Source organism: Hirundo rustica, chromosome 9 (genome assembly GCF_015227805.2).
Source record: "Hirundo rustica isolate bHirRus1 chromosome 9, bHirRus1.pri.v3, whole genome shotgun sequence".
NCBI lineage: Eukaryota > Metazoa > Chordata > Aves > Passeriformes > Hirundinidae > Hirundo > Hirundo rustica.
The window spans coordinates 1879265-1900259 of NC_053458.1; the positions used below are offsets into that span (position 1 = coordinate 1879265).

At 50.4% G+C, this 20995-nt stretch overlaps 1 protein-coding gene and 1 long non-coding RNA gene across 5 annotated transcripts in view; both read right to left on the bottom strand.

Moving 5' to 3' along the window:
* Window positions 1–3293: 3293 nt before the first annotated feature.
* LOC120756889 (uncharacterized) lies at window positions 3294–10750 on the bottom strand. Of its 4 annotated transcripts, none has more exons than XR_005702283.2 (5): window positions 10629–10750; window positions 9512–10344; window positions 7367–7431; window positions 6042–7050; window positions 3294–5861 (listed from the first exon to the last, which is right to left on the bottom strand). It is a non-coding gene; the product is annotated as an uncharacterized LOC120756889 (long non-coding RNA). The 4 variants fall into 4 exon arrangements; XR_005702282.2 differs by having other exon boundaries at window positions 5962–7050; XR_009208145.1 differs by lacking the exon at window positions 6042–7050.
* Window positions 10751–15178: 4428 nt separating this feature from the next.
* Window positions 15179–20995, bottom strand: part of ROR1 (receptor tyrosine kinase like orphan receptor 1) — a 155937-nt gene continuing 150120 nt past the window's right edge. The window contains exons 8-9 of the mRNA XM_040073515.2: window positions 19969–20180; window positions 15179–16664 (exon numbers count right to left, since the gene is read on the bottom strand). Of these exons, the coding sequence (XP_039929449.1) occupies window positions 15240–16664; window positions 19969–20180 (1637 nt within the window). The 3' untranslated portion in view covers window positions 15179–15239. The remainder of the gene's footprint in view (window positions 16665–19968; window positions 20181–20995) is intronic.

Consider the following 20995-nt stretch of genomic DNA (forward strand, 5'->3'; position numbering starts at 1 on the left):
AAAGGGCGCTGATAAGAGCTCATAAAGAAGTGTGGGATCGCAAGTTCAGTTCCGTGTCCCATCTGCCCCGCAGGCAAAACCCCGGAGCTGGATTTTCCCTGGAAAAGGAGCGGGGCGTTGGTAGCCGGGGGTAATTTCCATAGGAAGGATCAAAGGGATCTCACCTGCCTCAGGCTGAGCACAGAGCGCAGGTTCCCTCCGCCGTGGATTGCTGGCATTCCCGGCTGGGAATTACTCCTGGAGATCCCCATCCTCGGTGTCCTGCCCTCCTGCAGAGCCCCGAGCTGCTCGCTCCTGGCTCCTGCTCTCCTCGCTCCTTTTCCCAGGTGTCCAGCTCATCGTTCCAGGCTGCAGCTCATCCCCTGCTCCGAGCCCCATCCGAGCCATCGCAGCCCGGCAGAGATGAGGGAACACAAAACACGGCAAGGACTCAGCAATTCCTGAGCCTAATGTGGGGATCTTCCCGGAAAAGTGAATTTATAGGTAAGGGGCTCCTGCCTTGCTTCACCAACAGCGCAGCATTTCCACAGCGCGATGCTCATGGGATCTCTGCCTTCCCGAGAGGATCCGGGCGCATCCCCCGGGTGGTTTGGAACCAGGGAGGTCAGCGCTGACCGGAGGAAAGCAGAAAAAGGAGAGAGGACGGTCCTAAACCAAGCCAGACGATCTTTTTCATTTCAAACGCAGCCCCGAATTTGTCCCGATGCGCGAAACTGCTCCTGCTGGGAGCACACAGCTGCACCTGGGCTAAAACCGGGAATATTTGTGTAACAAGGCGCAGGACAAACGCGGCACAGCACAATTCTCACCTGGCTCTCGGCTCTGCTTCAAATCCGCCCGTTAATCTGAACCCTTTCCCCGAACTCCTCTGCTTTTTAACCCGTCCCAAATCAGCTCCTTCCCAGAGCTCCGACACTTCCGTGCTCCAGGAGGGTGAAATCTCCCTGTTGTCCCTGCCAGCGTTATCAATGTTTAACCAGAATTAACAATTCTGTCAGCAGCGCCCCTTTGCTCCGTGCTGGCGGCTCTGCAGCGTGCACAGGGCGATAATTTGGGTTTTGTCGGGTAATCCGGCCCAGACGCTCCAACCCCAGCAAGGCCCAGATATATTCAGAGAAGGGGATTGTTTTTAAATGGGGCTTCTGACTAATCTGCAGCCAGTTACTGATGTCACCGGCCTTGAATGTCAGAAAATCACAATGCTCCAAACCGCCGAACTCCTGCTTTGTGTACTAAAGTGAGGGGAAAAGAAAGGCCTTGGAAAATTTATGTTTTTCCACACGCGGCTGAAATGCTTTGGGTTATGAAACAACAGCCCAAGGGGCTGGGGAGATCCCGGTGGCACTGCCCGGGGCTGGGGGCGTTTCCAGCCCTGCTCTCCTCATTTCCCACTCCCGGCAGTGCTGGTTTTCCTGGAAAGTGGGAGCAACTGTAAAAAACAAAAACAACAAACAAACAAAACCCCCCCAAAACCCTTCCAAACCCCAGACAAACAAACGAACACACAAAACACCCCAAACACAGCTCGATGAATAAAATCCGTTTAGCAGACACTTCTTTCAGGGTATTTTATGCATTGCCCACTCCAGCTGCTGCTGGAAATCCCAGATCCAGGTTGGACACTGGGGCTTGGAACACCCTGGGACAGTGGAAGGGTTTAACATTGCTGGATGGGTTTAAGGTCCCTCCAACCCAAACCAATCCAGAATTCAAGAGCCTGGGGGGTTAAAGGTGGGGGGTTTGTAATGTTCCTGCTTCCTGGAGTGTTCGTTTTTCCAGCGGAGGGGAGCAGTTCCTAAACGCCCCGCCGTTAATGAGATGTTTAATTGGCACCTCCCAAAGGAAACCCGGGAATCCTCGGGATGGAGCGGCCGCTCCCTCCCTTCCCTCGGCGGCCGCGAGATGGCAAAAGAGCTTCGAACATGCGATCAAACCCTGCAGCTGCGGGGCTCTTCCACCGCAAATCCCACCTGGATGTGCTTCCCAAACTTCCGTGGGGTCAGGGAGCGCGGGGAGGTGATCCGGGGGCTGACAGCGGCTGTGACATCCCAGAGGGAAAAGGGACAATCCAGCCTGGCCTTGGGCACTGCCAGGGATCCAGGGGCAGCCACAGCTGCTCTGGGCGCCCTGTGCCAGGGGATGCCACCCTCAGACAGGAATTCCTTCCAAAATCCCATCCAGTCCTTCCCTCTGGCAGTGGGAATCATTCCTCTTATCCTGTCCCTCCAGTGATGCCTTGGGAAGGCTGAGCTGGAACAGGGAGTGGACAGAGCTGGAGAATAAAGTAGGGATTTATTGAAATGCCTTTAGGATCCACCTTGGGCAGGACAAGAGCCTGGGCAGGGAAACAGCCAAGGTGGACCCAAAATGGACACAAAATGGACAAATGGTCACGAGGTCTCACACTTTGATAAGTTTTGGTCCATTTGCACATTGGTGTTTAATTGTCCCATCCCAGCTCCAGGCTATGAGCTCCCATCCCTCTCGTTCCTCCCTCAGCCACCCTTGTTTGTGCTTTGGGGATGGAAGTTGTCCTTGGAGTGCAGCAGGAACAGGATTTGTTTTGTGTGGCTGCTGTCTGCAGAGAGCTGAGTGACGCTGAGTGTGAGCTCAGAGCTGCACCTGGGCAGCACAGACCGTGGAACACAGCAAAGATAAAGCTGAAGGCATCACCAGGCCCTTCCATGTGCTCAAGGAGCTCTCTGGAATTGTGCTTTTCAGTCCCATTTCTGCCCCTCACCACCAAACCCCAAATTCCCGGTCTGATTCCCGACCCACCGCACTCCCAGTCCCGTGATGCTGAAAGCTCAGCAGGTGACAATTCCTGCCACATCCCCCACGTTTCCTCCTCGTTCCTTTAACAGACCCTGGGGAAGATGTGCAACAGCCTGCTCCTTGCACCGGGACAAACCCCTCATCCCCGGAGGTTGGCTCTAATTAAAATCCGAGTCGGTGCCGCTGTAATTAGCGAAGATGTGAAAATTCCACGGGGGCACAGCGCTCTCGGGGACGTGAAGTGTTTTACACCGAACCCAGCCGGATTTCCAACCTCTCTCCCAGCAGTAATTGAATTTTGGAACCTTGTTTCCCGAGGAAAACGCGTTTGAGTACGAACGTTTTCCTTCCTGCGCTCCTGAGATGAGGATTGCTGCTGCTGCTCTGCTGTCAGCAGATTTCTTGGCCTCTCTGCTCTCTCATCCCCTGCCAGGATTTCCGAGCAGGCTGCGAGCTTTGGAACAGTTTGGGGAGCTGTTTGCAGTTGAGGGAAAAAACCAAAACAAATAAATAAAATACAACAGCACAAAAAACCCCCCCAAAAACCCCAAAACCCACGAGGCAACCCCGTGTTTGAACCTTCAGCCAGTGCTGAAGCTGCCTTTGATCCATCTGCGGTTCAAAGGCGAGCAGGAATCTCCTAAAAACCTCCCCAAATCCCAGGATCTGCTGCCGCCAGGTGGCTCCGAGATGTTCCCGTTCTCCGGCTCCTCTCCCTCCCAAAAGTCCCGAAAGTCGCGATTTCCTCTCCGGTCTTGCGAATTGAGAGGGGGGAGAGAAAATAAATCCGTGCCAGGGGAGGGGGAAGCCAGCCCCAGGATCCCCGGGCACAACCAGGGACATCCCAGAGGATGCTCGGGAAACAATCACCGGAGGCGTGGGACAAAGGGGTTCAGGGAAGGACACGAGCAAAGGAAAATGAACTCTGTGTTCTGGGAGAGGGGGAAAAACACCCCGAGTTCCACCTCAGGGCTGGCTGTCCTCAGCCCCAATGGAATGGGGAGATGGTGGGAGGAATGGTGGAGGAATGGTGGGAGGAATGGTGGGAGGAACGGTGGAGGAATGGTGGAATAACGGTGGAATAACGGTGGAATGGTGCCTTCCTTCCTAACTGGTGTGGAAAACAAACAGGATCCCGAGGGAAAAGGGATTTTTTTTTAACAGTTCCAGAGTTAAGAAAAACAAGGAGGGAAACCCCAGCGCCCTCTGAGACCCCGGGCAGCGTCCTGGCTTGGCAAATCCCCTGGGGTTTTTAATTTTATTTTTTTTTTCCCATGCTTGCTAAACCACAGGAGAATCCAGGAGTAAAATTCAAGAACTTTTTATCACATCCTCAGCTGGGAAAAACAAAACAAAAAAAAAAAAAGAAGAGTTTCTGGCCACTACGGAATTTATGGGTTAACACAGGCTCTTGTGAAACTTTCCCTAAAGATAGCAAGCAGTGAGGGTGCTCTAAACCCCTGAATAATAATATATTTATTATATAATAATTTGGTATTAATTTAATGATGAAACAATTTAAAAGCAAATACTTTTGACCAATTATTACTTATTATAAATACCATTTATCATCATAACATTAATTATTGTATAATGCTAAAATTGCTAATTATTATAATCATCATTTTAAATAATAAAAAAAAAATTAAGTAATTTAAATATGAGCATCATTAAGAGCAGAAAGAAAAGGCTGCGCCGAGCTCCCCAAGCCCAAGGAAAAGCACTTCCACAAGGCTCTGCCTGTTCATTACTGCTGTGAAAAGCACAAAGATTATTTTAATATTCTGCCCTTCCCTCCCTCTCCAAGGAAAATAAAATTCTGTTTAAGATCATTCACGAGCCCGAGCAGAGCCGAGGGAGGACATTTTTTTGCCACGAGGTCGAGTTTTGCGAGATCCGCTCGGCGTTTTCCGCAGGAGCTCTTTGCCTGGCTTTGGAAGTGGCTGCACAAACGCTGGAAATAAATGAGGGAATTTTCCGTTTCGCCTTGGTTCCTTTGTCCCATCCCGGCTGGATCCTGCCCTGGATTCGCTCCATCCCCCTGTTACCTTTCACTAAACCCAAAGAGGGGAAGCGCAGCCCGAGGAAACGCAATTCCCAGCTCCATGGCAGCCTGAAGGAGCTGGGGTGACCCCAAATCCCCCCTGGTTTTATCCACACGTTCCCATCCCTCCCCAGGCTCCACCTGATCCTGCTGGGAACTGATCAGCCACCCCAAAAAAAAACCCAAAAAATTAAATAGAGGAGCCCTGCTTGGGAACTTCTCCAGGCTGGAGAACCCCAGGGAGGAGAAAGTTCCAGGGAAACCTCAGAGCCCCTTCCAGTCTTTGGAAGGGAATTTAAAGAGGGGGGAGATGTTTTAACACAGGGAGAGTGACAGGAAAAGGGGGAATGGCTTTAAATGGGAAGAGGTGGGATTGAGGTGGGATCTGGGGAAGGAATTCCTGGCTGGGAGGGTGGGGAGGGACTGGGCTGGGATTCCCAGAGCAGCTGTGGCTGCTCCTGGATCCCTGGCAGTGCCCAAGGCCAGGCTGGAGCAGCCTGGGACAGTGGGAGGTGTCCCTGCCATGGCAGGGCTGGCACTGGCTGGGATTTCAGGTTCCTCCCAACCCAAACCAGTCTGGGATTCCGGGAATCTCCTTTCTGACAGGAGCCACGCTGGATTGTCCCATCGCACCCGGATCAGCCCCCCGGGAGCTCCCACCGCCCTCCTCAGTCCCACTGAGAACATTCCTGAGGCAGCCCAGGATCCAGAACGTTCCTTCAGCAGGGAAGGAGGGAAATCAAAGATTTTTCCCACAAACCCGCTGGGAATTCATCCCCACGGGGACAACCGGGACCATCCAGGATCCCTCCTCCTCGTCACTCCTGCTCCCTTAAAAACCCTGGATTGAAGTGAAAACAAAACGTTTTGGGGCCAACTCTGTTTTTCACAGAGCGAAGCCTTGGGTCAGGCCCCGGCTGAGCTCTGGGATCCTCATCCTTCGGGAGGGCACAGCGAGAGGAAGACTCCAGTCAGGAACAGCCGTGGTCTCCTGAGCTCCCTGATCAGCATTTGGCTCTCTCTGATGTCCTCCCAACCTGCCCTGCAAAATGAAAACTGTGTAAGGAAACAATTCCAGTGCAGACCTTCAATCTCCTTCCTTTCCACGCTTGGAAGCTGGGATGAAACCCTGGAAGTTGCACCTGCGCCTCAAAAACACGCGAGACCCGCCGGGCTTCGAGGACAGACTGGAGATATTTGGGGTTTGCAACTGATTCTCCACCTGAGGAAAAATCCTGCGCTGAAATCCCGATTTCACCAGCGGGAAACAGAGCTCAACTCCAGCAGGGCCAAGATTTCATCCTCCATGTCCCAGGCACATCCCCTGTTCCCAGCCTGGAAATAGCCTGGGTCAGGAATCCGCTGCTCTTGGGTTTCACCAGGGCTGAGAACTCCTCGTCCTTAAGAAAATGGTCAGCAGATTCCAGAGGGAACCAAAGGCAGCTGAACCAGGACAAGGAATCTGACTCCGTTGGCTCGACTGAAAGTTAATTTCAAGAATATTAATCTCAAGAATATTAATTTCGAGGACGTTTCGAGGGCGATGCCACGCACACAAAAAGGAATGCGCCATAAAAACGACCCGGGGGGGTTTTGTTTTCCTCTGAGAGAATTCCCCGCTTTCCCTGTGCTGTTTATTAATATTACAAATGCCCTTGGAACATGTATTTCCTGAAATAAATGTCATTGATTAGGGCAAATGAAAATATCGCCGGGCCCAACGATGACGAATTCGCTGCTCCTGCCGGGCCAAGATCTTGTTTCATTTGGGAACAAGAGCTGCTGGCGGGGGCTGGGGAGGGAGCTGCTGCCAAATGTCTCCGTAAGAAACGAAATAATTGGGGATATTCACTGACAGGGAAAAGAAAATCGCTGCTCTCTTTGGCCCACTCCAAACCCCCTGGAGTCAGGCTGGGCTTTCTGAAACGGTGGCAGCGGGAGCAGAGGTTTTGTTGGGATTTGTCCCCTGGCACAGCCCGAGGCAGCTTTAAAGTGGCTGGTGATGCTTCAGTGAGGAATCACAGCCCTTCCCCATCCCAGAGGGGTTTTTAAAGGATTTCTCATCCCAGTCCCACTGGCATGAATCAATTCTGTTCAGTGGAGCTGTGCTGGCTTTGTCACACAGGAGGAACTTCCTCCTTTCCTGGCAGAGGATGCCACAAAATTCGGGGACTGCTTCCTCCCACGACCGAAATAAAAGTTGCAGGAAAGATGAACGTGAAGAACATTCCCTGCGGGCCAAGGCAGAGGCACAGCTCTCGAAAATCCTTCTTGAATTTTCTCAGGAAAAAAATCATAAAATCCCGGGTTGGGAGGGACTTTAAATCCCACCCAGTGCCACCCCTGCCGTGGCAGGGACACCTCCCACTGCCCCAGGCTGCTCCAAGCCCTGTCCAACCCGGCCCTGGACACTGCCAGGGGTGGGGCAGCCACAGAACTTCTGGGAAAACCATTCCAGCACCTCCCCACGCTCGCAACATCCCCAGACTCCGGACATTTTGTGGAACAAAAAAACTGGGATCCCTCCCTGCTCCCTCCTGTTGTCACCTGCTGAGCAAATGGAGTTCTGTCACCAGTTTTCCCTCCAGGACATCTCTTCTGGCAGCTGATCCCTGTAAAACAGCAGCTCTGGGGTCCCTCAGCCCACACCCATCCTTTAAAAAGCTTGGAGAAGAGGATTCACGGCTGGGAATCCCAGGGAGGAGAATTCCTTGCTGCAGGATTTCAGGGAAGGAATGGCAGAAATGGGCATCTCTGGAGGTGGGGGAATTTTAGGGACCTCTCTTTGGGGGGGAAAAAAAAAGGTTTTTTCCTCCTTTCCTCCATTCCTCAGAAACAGCTGAGCAGGAGGAGACTCTTGGATGAGGGGTTTTGACGGACAGGGTTTTGTTTTCTCTTTATTCCCTTGAAATCCAGCTGGTATTTTTGGATTTGTGCTGGGCTGGAGAACCCAGCTGTGGTGTCAGGGAGAAAACACCAGCTCTTCCCAAATCCCTGTTTTACCTCAGCCCTGACCTCCAGGACCCTGGATCTGATTCCTCACCACAACTTCTGCTTCCCAAACTCAGCTCCTTGTTCATTGCAATCAACTCAACATTGAAAGTCACAGGCTCAGCAGGTTTTAGGATGGTTTGGGAAGTCTGAGCGACTCTTAGCATTGATTTATGAATGATGATGTGTTGATTTTGTTCCCTTAAAATATTTTAAATAATTTTTAAGCAATCGTATTTATTAATAACTAATAATTTTTAAAAAGAACACTGTTACCTTCTGGGTGCAGACTCTTTCAAACACACTGCAAAACCATTCCCCTAAATAAAGTTATTTTGTTTCCCCCCCCCTTTCTGCTCTGCCTGTTTGCTGTATTTTCTGCCAATGTACTTGAAGTCATCCCCTGAGGAACCCAGAACGCCTGAGGCTCCACAAACCCTCAAAGCCCCGATTTCCTTCTCAATTAGTACAAAATTACACAACTCTAATGGGCTGCACTGCCTGCTTTGTGCCCACAGCAATCACAGCAAGCTCCTCCTTTGGGCCTGGCCACCATCTTCTCGCTGCTTTGATTTCCCCTCCTTCTGTTCTAATTCCCAGGAAGGAGCCAGGAGCCACACACACGACCCCACAAATTGGTTAACTCGTCATTAAAATGAAGTTGTTTGGAAAAACCCCGGTGGAGGTGGAGGGATATCCTCAGGAGGGGAGAGGATCATTTCACCTGGTGGCAATGAGGTCAGAAAGAAAGGCCACCAAAAAACACAAACAAACAAACAAACAAACAAACAAAAAAACTGGATTAATGCTTCCTAAAACCCAACAAAACCAGAGGACAGTAAATAACAAAATAAAAACACTTTATCACTGATCTTAAAGATCATCCCCACGCTCCTGATGGAGGCTGACAATAGGAGAGGCCACGAAACTTAGAAGTGAAGTTATCAGCTGCCTTCGAGCCGTTTTTGAAGTGCAGGGAGCTGGTGGGGCCTGGCCTCGGGAGCAGATAACGGAGTGTAAATCCCAGGGATCAAAGGAAACCCTTCCCCGGTGGATCTGGAAATTCCTCCTGGCCACAGCTCCAGCCCAGCCACTCCTGTCATCATCTGCTCTCCCTGGATCCGCCAGGGATGCCGGAGGGAACGGGGATGATTCCTGTCCCCAAAGGGAGCAGCCCCAGATCCTGCTCATCCCAGCTCAGCAATTTGGATTTTACCACTCAGAGCCGCCGCAGAAAAGAAATCTGAATATTTTCCGCCAGAGAAGACAACAAATCTCTGTCTGTTTCCTCACCTGGCCACAAGTGAAATGTTAATTTTCTTAATTTTCTTCCCGTTTCTCAGAGCTGCTGAGGAAATCAGCCCGTGGCTTCCCAAAGAGGGGAAAGCATCCAGCAACTCCGAGATAAAGCAGCTTTGTCACCAGGCACTGCACGTTGTTCTCCATGCATATCTTGGACTTTTAAACAACTCAAACTTTCTGCCTCTGGGGTGCTTGCCTGGTTTCCCAGATAAATTCCGATTTTTCCACGCAGAGTAAACCTCTCCTGGCAGGAACTGTTAAAATGTCTCGCTTTACCCGAGATTTTGGACATTTAATGGCCAGGCTGGAACAACAGCTCCGCAGCTCCCTGTTGTGTTTCAGCAAATGCTGATGACAAATTCCCTGATAAAATGAACAGAAACATGGAGCAAATCCTACCTGGGAGGAGCCTCATGGTTCTTATCCTGGAGGGAGTCACGGCAACACCACCCAGGTGACCCAGGGTCTGTTATTCCCAGGATTTCTTATTCCCTTGGCTCTTTCCTACCCCGTTTTCCTCTGCTCTGATTCTTCAGGGATTCACAAATTCCTCTCTGAGGTTCCAGCTCAGCCTGGAGGAGAGGAGCTCAGGAGGGACCTTGATGCCTTGGGAGGGCTGAGCTGGAACAGAGACTGGACAGAGCTGGAGAATAAAGTTGGGATTTATTGAAATGCCTTTAGGATCCACCTTGGGCAGGACAAGAGCCTGGGCAGGGAAACACCCAAGGTGGAATCAAAATGGGCACAAAATGGACACAAAATAGCATCCAGACCATTTTTATTTATCCTGCCCTCCCGAGTTGGTTTCCCTGGATCTGACCCCTCATACTCCAGCACACAGGACACACACATGCAGAGTTTTCCAGCTGGGACGAGGGAGGTTCCTTCAGCATCTCACAGGGCTTTTCCTGCTCCCTCTGGGACCTGCTCCCCTCTGAGCAGCCTGAACTCCTCCTGGGAGTTCCTGGGATGATCCAGCTCCACAAGCAGCTGGGAGAAGAGGGAATGTCCCGTTTCACAGGGACAGGGCAGCATCACTGCGTGGAGTCACGTCAAAAACCCAGTGATTCCATTTCCCTCTCCTCCTTGTCCAGCAATATCCTTAAAGCCTTGGCACAGGTGTTTTCCGAGGCAGAGGAGTTTTCCAAATGTATGGAAAAGCAGAATGAGAGCAGAGGTGGAGCAGCAAAGGTTTAGGTTTGGATTTGTGGGATGGTCATCACAGCAGGAACCTGGAATTCAGCATTGAAGCCGTTCCCTGTGTGCTGTCCCTCCATCCCCTGTCCCCAGCCCCTCTCCAGCTCTCCTGGAGCCCCTTTAGGCCCTGCCAGGGGCTCGGAGCTCTCCCTGGATCCTTCTCCTCTCCAGGGGAGCACCCCCAGCTCTCCCAGCCCGGCTCCAGAGGGGCTCCAGCCCTGGAACAGCTCCGGGATCTCCTCTGGACTCTCTCCAGCAGCTCCAGCTCCTGCTGCTGTTGGAGCCCAGGGCTGGAGCAGCTCTGCAGGTGGGGTCTCACCTGGGTGGGGCAGAATTCCCCCTCTCCTGCTGCCCAGACTGGGAGAGCACCTCGGGAGGTTCTGGATCCCAGCACAGATGGGCAGATCTTAACCCCCATCCTCCTCCCTGGGCTCCTCTCCACCCCTTTGTGCCGGGATTGCCCCACCCCAGGTGCAGCAATTTGTGAGCAAAAGCAGCTGAGGGTATTTTTCCGTGGATGGGATGTTCTGCCCATTCCCTGGGAGCCAGGGGCTGCCCCACACTCAGCTGTGCTGGGAATCCAAATCCCAGCACTTCCAGCTCCTCCCGTGGGGACTCATCCCACGGCTCTGCCTTCCCCAGCCTGGGATGGGCCCATCGCTCATGGAGGGGGATTGGGGATCATTGTTATCCTTGCTGCTCCAAAATGTCCTTGGATTTCTGATAAACTCTGGAAATACCCCACAAACCCACCAGATTTCCACAGATAATTCCCCACAGCTCCACCAGATGCAGATCCTGCTCCTCCCAGCACCACTCATGGCTTAGAATCCCATGTGTCCCCTACAAATCTAACAGAGATTTCTGCTTTTAAATTCCATAAAAGCAACCCAAATAAATCTAACAGAGATTTCTACTTTTAAATTCCATGAAAGTAACCCAAATAAATCTAACAGAGATTTCTGCTTTTAAATTCCATGAAAGTAATCCAAATTCTCCACTCAGCTGAAGGTTGCAGCGCTGCAGAATCTTCCTTTGTGTCTCCTCAAGGTCAAAATTCATTTACCAAGAGCTGCTGTTCCCTCTGCAGGAGCAGATAAACCACAGGGTTTAGGGTAAAACCCAGCAAATTAAGGCCCAGAACCAGCCCAACACCGTTCCCAAACGTGTTGCACTGTTAAATGGGAAATAAAGGACACCACAGATGCTTCCAATAATTCCAGTTTCGAGTCAACTTTCCCTCCTTTGTCTAGAAGAGCTTTTGATGTGCAGCCCCACTATTGCGTCTCTCTCTGTTTTTAATCATTTTCTATTACCTCAGCCGTATAAACTGTCCTGCAGTGGGCTGAGCTTTAATCTGGGGGAGATCAAACAGGCAGGAACAGGATGGGCTGGAGAGTGACCAGCTCGGGGCCGATATTCTCTGTGCTCCTATGAAAGACAGCAAGGTAAAAATTGCTGCTTGGATTCCACGGATATTGCATCTTTGAGAGGCTCCAGGCCCACGGAAAGGGAATTTTCCTGGGTTTTTCCGTGGATGTTCTGCAGCAGAACCAGCTGCTCGTTCCACAGGACCGTGAATTCGTAAAGGAACCCTGGTTAAAATACTGTGACACGCAAGAAAGACGCTGCCATATTTTTCTGCAAATGAGCAATTGGCTTTTTTGGGGTTTTTTCATGCAAAAATGTTCTTTAGAGCGACTGTGTTCAGATGTCTCTTTTTTTGCTGGCTCAGGACTCTGCTTTGTAACCCCTGCGCTCACACCAGAACCACCTGGGCTGCACCATCAAATCCCTCAGATCAAACGGGATTTTGGGAAGGAAATGTTCCCTGTGAGGGTGGGGAGGGGCTGGGATGGAATTCCCAGAGAAGCTGTGGCTGCCCCTGGATCCCTGGAAGTGTCCAAGGCCAGGCTGGACGGGGCTGGGGGCACCCTGGGATGGTGGAAGTCGTGTCCTGCCCATGGAATGGGGTGGGATTTAAGGTCCCTCCCAAGCCAAACCCTCTCCTTTGGACGCTCAGCCCCGTTTGGAGCAGGCAAAGCCAAAGCCAAAGCTCAGACACCCCGAGGAGGCTGAATCCTGCCCAAAAGCCAAATTCCTGCTGCTGAGTGTGCAGAGCCAGTGGATGTGGGAGGTAAGCATACATTCCAGAGCCTTGGATCCGGCAGGAGTTTGTGCTTGGAGCGTTCCCCTCCTGGCAGGAGGGGTGGGAGCTGGGGGGATGTTTCTGGTGGACGCAGACCGCGGGACAAGGAAATGGGATCGGGGATTTCCAAGACTTCCTGGAAATCCTCGCTCCTGCAAAGCAAGGCACGGATTCCCTCCTGACCATTCCTGAACCAACACATCCTGTTGGGTTCTTTCCAGCCCCCATTTCCAGAGAACGCAGAATTCCAGCCCAGTCGCTCCTCTGTGGGAACAAAGGACCCAAATCCCCATTTCAGGCTCTGCCTCAGTGGCCTTCAAATCAGCAAATATTTATTCTCTTTCACAGCAACACAACCAGCCCGGAGGGGATGAGATTGTCCAGACTGAAGGCTCAGTAAACACTGTTTATCCAGGGTTTATTCCCAATCCTCCAGAGCTCCTCAACCCAGCCAAGACCGTTGCATTTCCAACAGCCTTGGCTGCGCTCTCCCCTTGAAGAAGGAAGGGATGATGATTTAGCATCTGGGATATTCCCTCTGCCTCTGTTTGCTGCCACAAACCCAGCTTTCATCCCATGCCTGCGTTCCCACCTGAGGAGCAACTCCCTGATTTCTGGCAGCGTTTATTTTCCACATTACCTCATCGGTTCCTTTAGGTTTTCCCCTCTCATCCCTCCCTGAGGAGCTCCTGCCTCGCTGTGTTACCTCCCTGCGCATCAGGTGTGAGCCAGGCCGTGATTCCAGCCTCAGAATTCCCAGATTTTCCCCGCTGAGAGGGAGGGAGGGCATGGAGAGGTCTTCCCAAGGCTTTCCAGGCGTGCTGTTCAGAGCTGGTTCATATCTAAAAATACTTTAAACCTCAAGGACCCGGCTTTGAAACAAAGGGAAAACCTCAAACCGAGCCGTGAGCGGTTTGAACATAAACCCACAACGTGTGTGAGAGATTATTTTACGATCCCACCGCTGCTCCCTAAGGATTAGGTTATTCCTATTTCCTGATGGAAGCCAAGGACGCCTGGCTGGTACCAGCTCAGCTTCCCCGGTGACTGGGAGCCAGGGGAGGGAGATGCTTCCACGTCCTTCGGGATGGAGGAAATGCCGAGGTGTTCGTGGTAAAACAATGTTTTAATAAACAGCAGCATAAAATAATCAGTGTTTAATATCATCTCTGGCACGTGAAATACAAAAATGCACGTTATCTCAATTATAAAATAGCCTTTGTTATTACATTTTTTTTTTCCCCATGCTTGCCTAATTGAAATGCCCTCAATTAATAACTCAATCATCAAGTAATACAGTGATTAAACGCATGCAGTGAAAACAAAGAAAGATATTTGTATAAGGTAGTGGCTGAGTATCACCATAATATATTTCAGGAACATCTACATCAAGGGTAAGAATCAAAAGAAACAGCCCAAGATATAAAACGCAGAGATGTATTTTCACTTCTGCTGTACAAAAACATCATCACACTTTTGTGCAAAAAAAGATAAAAAATAAAGTCCTATTATACAACATTGTTGACTGAGCAAAAAAAAAAAAAGGTTGGTTTTGAGGACAATAAAAATATTATTCAGTACCAAAAAAAAAAAAAAAAAAAAAAAGTCTGTGGAAAACGTACCGTACACAGCGCGTGTGTAACTCGTTAAAGTGGTTTCAAATGAAGAATCTTGATTGGTTCTACCTGAATGGGTTTTTTTAATGACACAAACGGTGCATTTCTAAGTGGAAAATCAGCACTAATTCACATTATTAGACACAATTGCTATCGATGGATTTGCTGCCTGATGGAACATGGGTCCCCCTTTTTTCCAGGGTTACTGGAGTCAGAGTCACTGAAATGGCACAATAAATATTCCTGGGAAAACTGATTGTCACCTATAAAATTGTGGCCTGGCGCTTTTCCATTACACAGTTGCATAGCAACAAAAGGATATAAAATTCCTGCTTGAGCGACTAGATCATCAAATGTTATCTTTGAAGAAGCTGATTCAGGTTCTGAAATTAAAGCCCTTTAATTTCATTTCCTTTAAGGCAATTCCTTAAGAAGTCAAGCTGCCCTTAGCAGCCAGCAGCATGATGAGGTTTGTAGACTGCAAGCTGATAACTCCAGCATTTGTGCTGTCACGTAAATGACATTTTTTGGTCTGAATCTGAGCTCAGACTCCCAGCTAAACCAAAGACCAAAATCCCACCTGAAGTGATTGATTCAGCTCTCAGATCACATGTTTGAAACACGATCCTCGACTGCAACATTTACAAATATTTTCCCTGTTGGCACTGAAATTGCACACCCAGATCTCCAAATCTTTGCATCTCCTAAAATAAGAGACAAATATTAAAACATTGTTTTCAGTATTAAAAAAAAAAAGTTCCCATGATTTAAGCCACGCCGGAGGTTTAAAAAGCTGTGAAAAAGCGTCGGATAAAATGTTTTTTATATTTTAAAAAAGAAAAACCAAACTCAAGTTCCCTCTTCCCATCTTTGAATTGTCGGCGGCACTTGGAGGAACGTGGCCCAGGCTGAGGATTCCCACCACGAGGATCTGTCCGGCTGTGCCTGCCCATCCTGGCGAGCAGTGAAACTTCACAGAAGACACTTTTGCTGCAATGTCTGTCCAACAATCAGAAAAGGACCTTTAATAAAATATTCCTTTAATAAAATATTCGAATAGAAAACAAACAAACAAACAAAAAAAACCCACAAAAAAACCCCCTCTCTCTCCTGCCCCTTCCCGAGTCCGCGCCCCAAGAGCTCTATGTACAAAAGCCTCGCCTATTTACAGCTCCGCCGAAATCACCGAGTCGTTGGGTCCGTGCACGCTGGAGTCCCCCAGCAGGGACGACTGCTTGGAGTCAATTTTGTAGGGTTTTTGAGTTTTCCCGCCGAACACCGCCATCCCCATGCCCGCCGGGTGGCTGGGAATGGCCACGTGGGACAGCAAGGGAATGTTGGCTTCCTGGTTGGACCCCGACGACGGCAAGCTGGTGACGTGGCCCGTGCTGGTGGAGCCGCTGGCGCTGCTGGGCGAGCGGCTCTTGGGAGGGGGACAGTGCTGGATCACCCTGGGGGGAGCCTGCGGGGGGTAGTGGGGCGCGGGGAAGGCGGCGTATCCCGGCGGGATGGGGTAGCCGTTGATGGGGATGTAGCGCTGGTTCTGAGCCAGGGGCGGCCCCATGAACCCCGCCAGCTGCCCCTGCGGGATCCCCTGCGCCGGGAACATGTAGTTGGGGTACCTGGGGTTGCTGAGGTTGCTGACGGGGCTGGCGCTCAGCGAGGTGGTCTGCGTGGTGGCGTTGCCCCCCGAGGGCGTGGTGGAGCTGGTGTGGCTGGAGAGGCCCTCCCAGGAGCGCAGGCGGGCGTGGATCTCCTTGAAGCGCGGCCTGCGGGAGGGCAGGTCGTGCCAGCACTCCGTCATCAGGCTGTACATCCTGGGGGGACAGTCCTCGGAGCACGGCAGCAGCTGGCGCTTCCGGATCATCTCGATCACCTCCTGGTTGCTGAAGCCGTAATAGGGCTGGAGGCCGAAGCTGAATATTTCCCACAAAACCACCCCGAAGGACCAAATGTCGGAGTCGGAGGAGAACTTGCCGTACATGATGGCCTCGGGGGGCATCCAGCGGATGGGCAGCAGCGACTTGTTCTGCACCCTGTAATAATCGGCCGAGTAGATCTCCCTGGAGAGCCCCAGGTCGGAGATCTTCACGTGGAGCTGCTCCCCGATCAGGATGTTGCGGGCCGCCAGGTCCTTGTGGACGAAGAAGTGTCCGGCCAGGTACTCCATGCCGGCCGCGATCTGCACGGCGATGTGCAGGAAGTCGCCGTGGTCCAGGCTGGATTTGACGGTGCCGTCCTCGTCGCTGCTGCAGCCGACGTCGGAGTGGGGCGAGCGCATGACCAGGAACTCGTGCAAGTCGCCCTGGTTGGTGTACTCGAAGAGCAGGCACACGGGCTGCTCCTGCGTCACCACGCCCAGCAGGCACACGATGTTGGGGTGGTGCAGCTCGGCCATCAGCGACGCTTCCTGCTGGAATTCCGCCCACTGCTGCGGGTTGTTGAAGTCCTTGAGGGTCTTGATGGCCACCAGCTGGGCGTGGTCCATGCCCGGCAGGTAGAGGTGGCCCTTGTAGATCTTCCCGAAAGCGCACTCCCCCAGCTCCTCCATGAAGCGGACGGCGGAGAGGGGCAGCTCCTTGGCTTTGCTCTGCGAGGGAAACACCAAGAACACGTCAGGACTGAAACGAGCCTTTTTAAAGTGAAATGTGTGGGAGGCGAGGAGATGGACACAGGAGCGGTGATCCCACTGGTGCCAGGCACAGCCCGAGGGACGCTGGGGGTTTTTTATCTTCTTTTTCCTGTTAGAGCTGGGATTAATTGGATGAGAGATGCTTAGTGTTCGGACTCAGGTGTTTATTAATCCTGTGAGTTCTGGCTAACAAGGTGAAAAATGGCTCTGTCTCTTTACAGGATCTTTTAAGCGCAAACTGTCCAATTATGAAATGACACCTAAATTATTTTTATTTTTAACCCTATGACCAACCACCTGTAGCCCACAATGTGGACTTTTCTCTCCAGTTACAAAATCCCACCCAGAGCCATGGAGAAGAAGGTGAAAAAGAAGGACTCAGCCTCTGCCCTAAATCCTCCATCCTGCTTTATCTCTATTCCTGCATTCTAAACCCTTCAGCTCTGAGTTTTGCACCCTGTGCTGTCACACACTTCTGTCCAAACCCCACAGCCACAATCCCAGTGCTGTCACTCCATTTTGGGAGCTGTTCCACGGGCTCAGGTCAGTGCAGTGTTTGCTGGGGGGTCAGAGCCTGGCAGCACAGGAACTCTGGAATTCTCAATGCCCAGGGTTCCAGCAGGACACCAGGATCCAAACGGGATCCCCATGCTCCAAAGGGTAATGAAAGGAATTCCTTTCCACCCTCTCCACAAGGTCAGATACAACAAGCATTGGATCCAAATATCTGCAGGAACCATCAGCATCTCGGCATTTGGCCTTGGGCATTTCTGTACTTCCAATTGAATGTGACTAATTTCAGGAATTGAGGCAATTCCCATGCCCTGAGAGGTCCATGCTGATGTGTTTTCTGGGCCAGGGCCTGGAGTTTTAGCAGGAAAAAAAAGATTTTGTTTTAAAAACCATGTCCTTGTAGCCAATTCTCCCCTGACTTTGCTGTTAACCCTTCCAGGGACAGCGGAGGCTGTTTCTGTTCCCACTGTTTCTGTTCCATCCTGAAACTCCGACAGCGAGTTTCTCCAAGGAGAAAGGCAAACCTTTTAAACGTTTATGGCCCTTCGGTGTGCAGATATTCACTCCTGGGCCATAAAGAACCTGCGTTATTCCCAACTTCCACTTGTGCTCGGAACACCCAACCCCACTCATTTAGGGCCCTCAGTAAATCCACAGGTAGTAATTTAAGGTTAATGAGTTTGGGATCTAGGTTCTGTAAATTAGTGTAAACATTGGCATTGGCATTCCCGAAATCACGCAAGGCCAGCTTTCCAGTGGCTGTGTGGGGGGAAAAAACCTGACATTTCAAATAATCGTGGAAAAGAGCCGTTTTAGCCTGAATTAATTCTAATTGTATTGATCGCTTATGACTTTTAGACAAACACTGCATTAATAATCTTAATAATGATAATAATAATAGTAATAAAGCCATTTAAGCAGGCAGCCCAGTAGACTGCACGGTGATGGCAGGAAATTAGCTATATTGTTGGGGAACAGATGGTTTATATTACCCAAATCCTTTAGGCTAAAACTTGTTTAGGTCTGGCATATTGTAAATTATATTTTAGTAATGAAAGTGAAATGACCTCTGTCTGACCTGAGCCAGGGTCCGTCTGTTTGAACCAACAGAGTGGAAAACTGGGGGAAGAAAATGAAGTCATAAAGTTTTGGCAGGAAGGGCTCATTTGGAGGGAAGCAGTTGTAAATCTGCTCAGCTTTTGTTTGACAAGCATTTGTCACACGCGGGTGTCCAAAACGTAGGGAAGTGTAAAACACACAAGAGGCAGCAGGTCGGGGAAAGGGAGAGGGAAACCCACCCCTTCCACCTCTGCTTCGGCTCCAGGATGAGATGTCCTTAATTTATTATATTTTCGAAGGCAATAAAAATCCCTGAAAACCGGAGGAAATGCTAACATTCCTATTTATCCAAGCAAACAACTGCCTCAGTGGGAGCTTGAGGCTTTCACCCAAAGCTGACATCAATTTTAAAAATAAGATTCCATTTCCTTTCCTCGAAAATATTGTTTGAAAGGCAATCAAAACACTGGAGACAGGGAGAGCCGGCTTTCCCAGTGGGAAAATCCCGAATTAGCATAAATAAAATGAAAAATATTCTTGCAGCACACGGCTTGCAAATTGAAAGAGAAGAGAACGGTCAATATTTGCAAACATTTCCAGGAATTTCTGCTTCCTTATGCTGGAAAGGTGGGAATTGCATCCTCAATAAAAGCATTACCTTCAATTTAGCCAGGATTGAACCCCAAATTCCCAGCAGAACAGGGAGTGAGCAACAACCCCAAATTTAACAAAATATTCCAGGAGGTTGGATGCAAGATGCAATTTGGACACTAAATTTATTGATTTTTTTTTTTTTTTACTACTGCCAACATCTTGAGTTAAAACTACTCCAAGCTGTACAGGAAAGCTGGGATTGGGAATTTCCAAGGAAAATGAAGATAAATCCACCAGGCCAGTGTGTGCGTGTGGGATCGAGACACCGGTTTTCCACTCTAAAATTCTTGAAAAGAACAAAGCCCACTGAATTCCAAAGGAACAAAGCCCATCGAGTTCTTGAAGAACCATCAAATATCCTGAGTTGGAAGGGGCCCCCGAGGATCAAGAGCCTTGGCATGGCGTGAACCACAAGGGAAACGCTCTTCCAGGGCGTTCCTGTGCCTGTGGATGGCAGGAGACGCTTCCAGCCCTGCCCTGGGTGACGCAGCCAGGCCTGCACATCCCAGGAAATCGGGAGCATGAGGTCGATCACCTTTAAAATGATTTTTAAAATGCTTCCTGAACGTGGGGCTGTGCTGAAGCCAAACGCCGGCAGCAGGAGCTTTTGAGGCTGCGTTTGGTCATTCCTGCCTTCAGCTGAGGGAATGGGTAAGCCCGAAACCTCAAGGAACAGATCTTTCCAAAGGTGATTTTCAGCTGAGTGAAAGGTGACAGATGAACTGAGCAGAGCCATGAAAAGCTCTCCTGAGGAAATGCTGAATCACGTCTTTACCTGCATCACTCTCTCGCTTAAATGAGGTGTTTTAGAGATGCTTCAGAAAGTTTTTGCTTTATCCCACAAAATCTCCGCTATTTCTCCAGGGACACGGACACACAGGAATTACCCTCATGCTGCTGCTGCTGAGAAAACCCTCACCAAAAATCGCATAAATCAGGCTGGAAACCACCTGAATATTCCAGAGCCGGGCTGTTTGAAGCATTTCCCTCCCTGCCTGTGGAGACAGCGAGTGTGGGAGCAGAATTCTGGGTTTACCTTTGGTTTGTAGGCGTTGAGCATGGACATCTCCACGTTCTGCCCCCGGACGTGTTTCGGCTGCCTCTGCACTGGAGGGGACGAGGATTTCTGGTTGTTGCGACAGATGCAGATGAAGAAGAAGAGCAGGGCTATGGCCAGGGGAATGGTGACACTCGGCACCAGGATGTACAGGATTTCCATTTTATTCTTTTCCTTGGAATCCTTGTAATCTGGTTCAGAAAGGGGGGAAAAAAAAAAGCCAACAAGGAATGAAGCGTCCCACAGAGTCAAACACATCCCTGGGTCAAGTAAAAGCATTAAAAAGAGTAAAACATCCTTTTTACCTTGCTGAAATCCACCTTGAACAGTGTTTTATTTAATTAATATTAACAGGAAGAGTTATTTTGTGGACTAACAGTTCTGTGAGGTCACACAGGAACTGTGTCCCTGTAAGGTCAATCCTACTGATGGGCGGGGAAGAGTGGAATGCTGCGTGGTGGCCTTGGCTTGGGCTGAAATGAACACACGGCCCAGCACAGATCCGCAGAAAAGGGAATTTCTGAAAAACCTCATGGCAGAAGCTTGTGGGAGCTGCCCCTTCCCACGGCAGGGACTTGGAAATAAATGATTTTTAAGGTCCCCTCCAAGCCAGACCATTCTGGGATTCCAAGAAAAGCTCTGTTGGGAATACAAACTCCTCATTTTGTGTCTTGGTTCGAGACAATTTAAAGGAGGACACTCTGGATTGAGCTGCCTCCCATTAACGGTTCAACCATTCCCTTTCCACCAAAAAGGAATGGATACGAGCAGATGGAAGTGAAAAAAAGAACAGTTCACGACAAGCAGAACCAGACAAGCAGTGTGAGGTGCCAGGAAAGCTGGAGCAGGGATAAAAGGGAAGGGCTGGGAAGGAGGATGGTGTAACACAGTCCAAAGGCTCCCTGCAATCCCTGCTCCCTCTCAGGGTTCTTCCCAGAGCATTTTGGAAACACGATCCCCTCTTTGCTGCTGCCCAGGAGATCCAGCACTGCATCCCCAGGCTGGC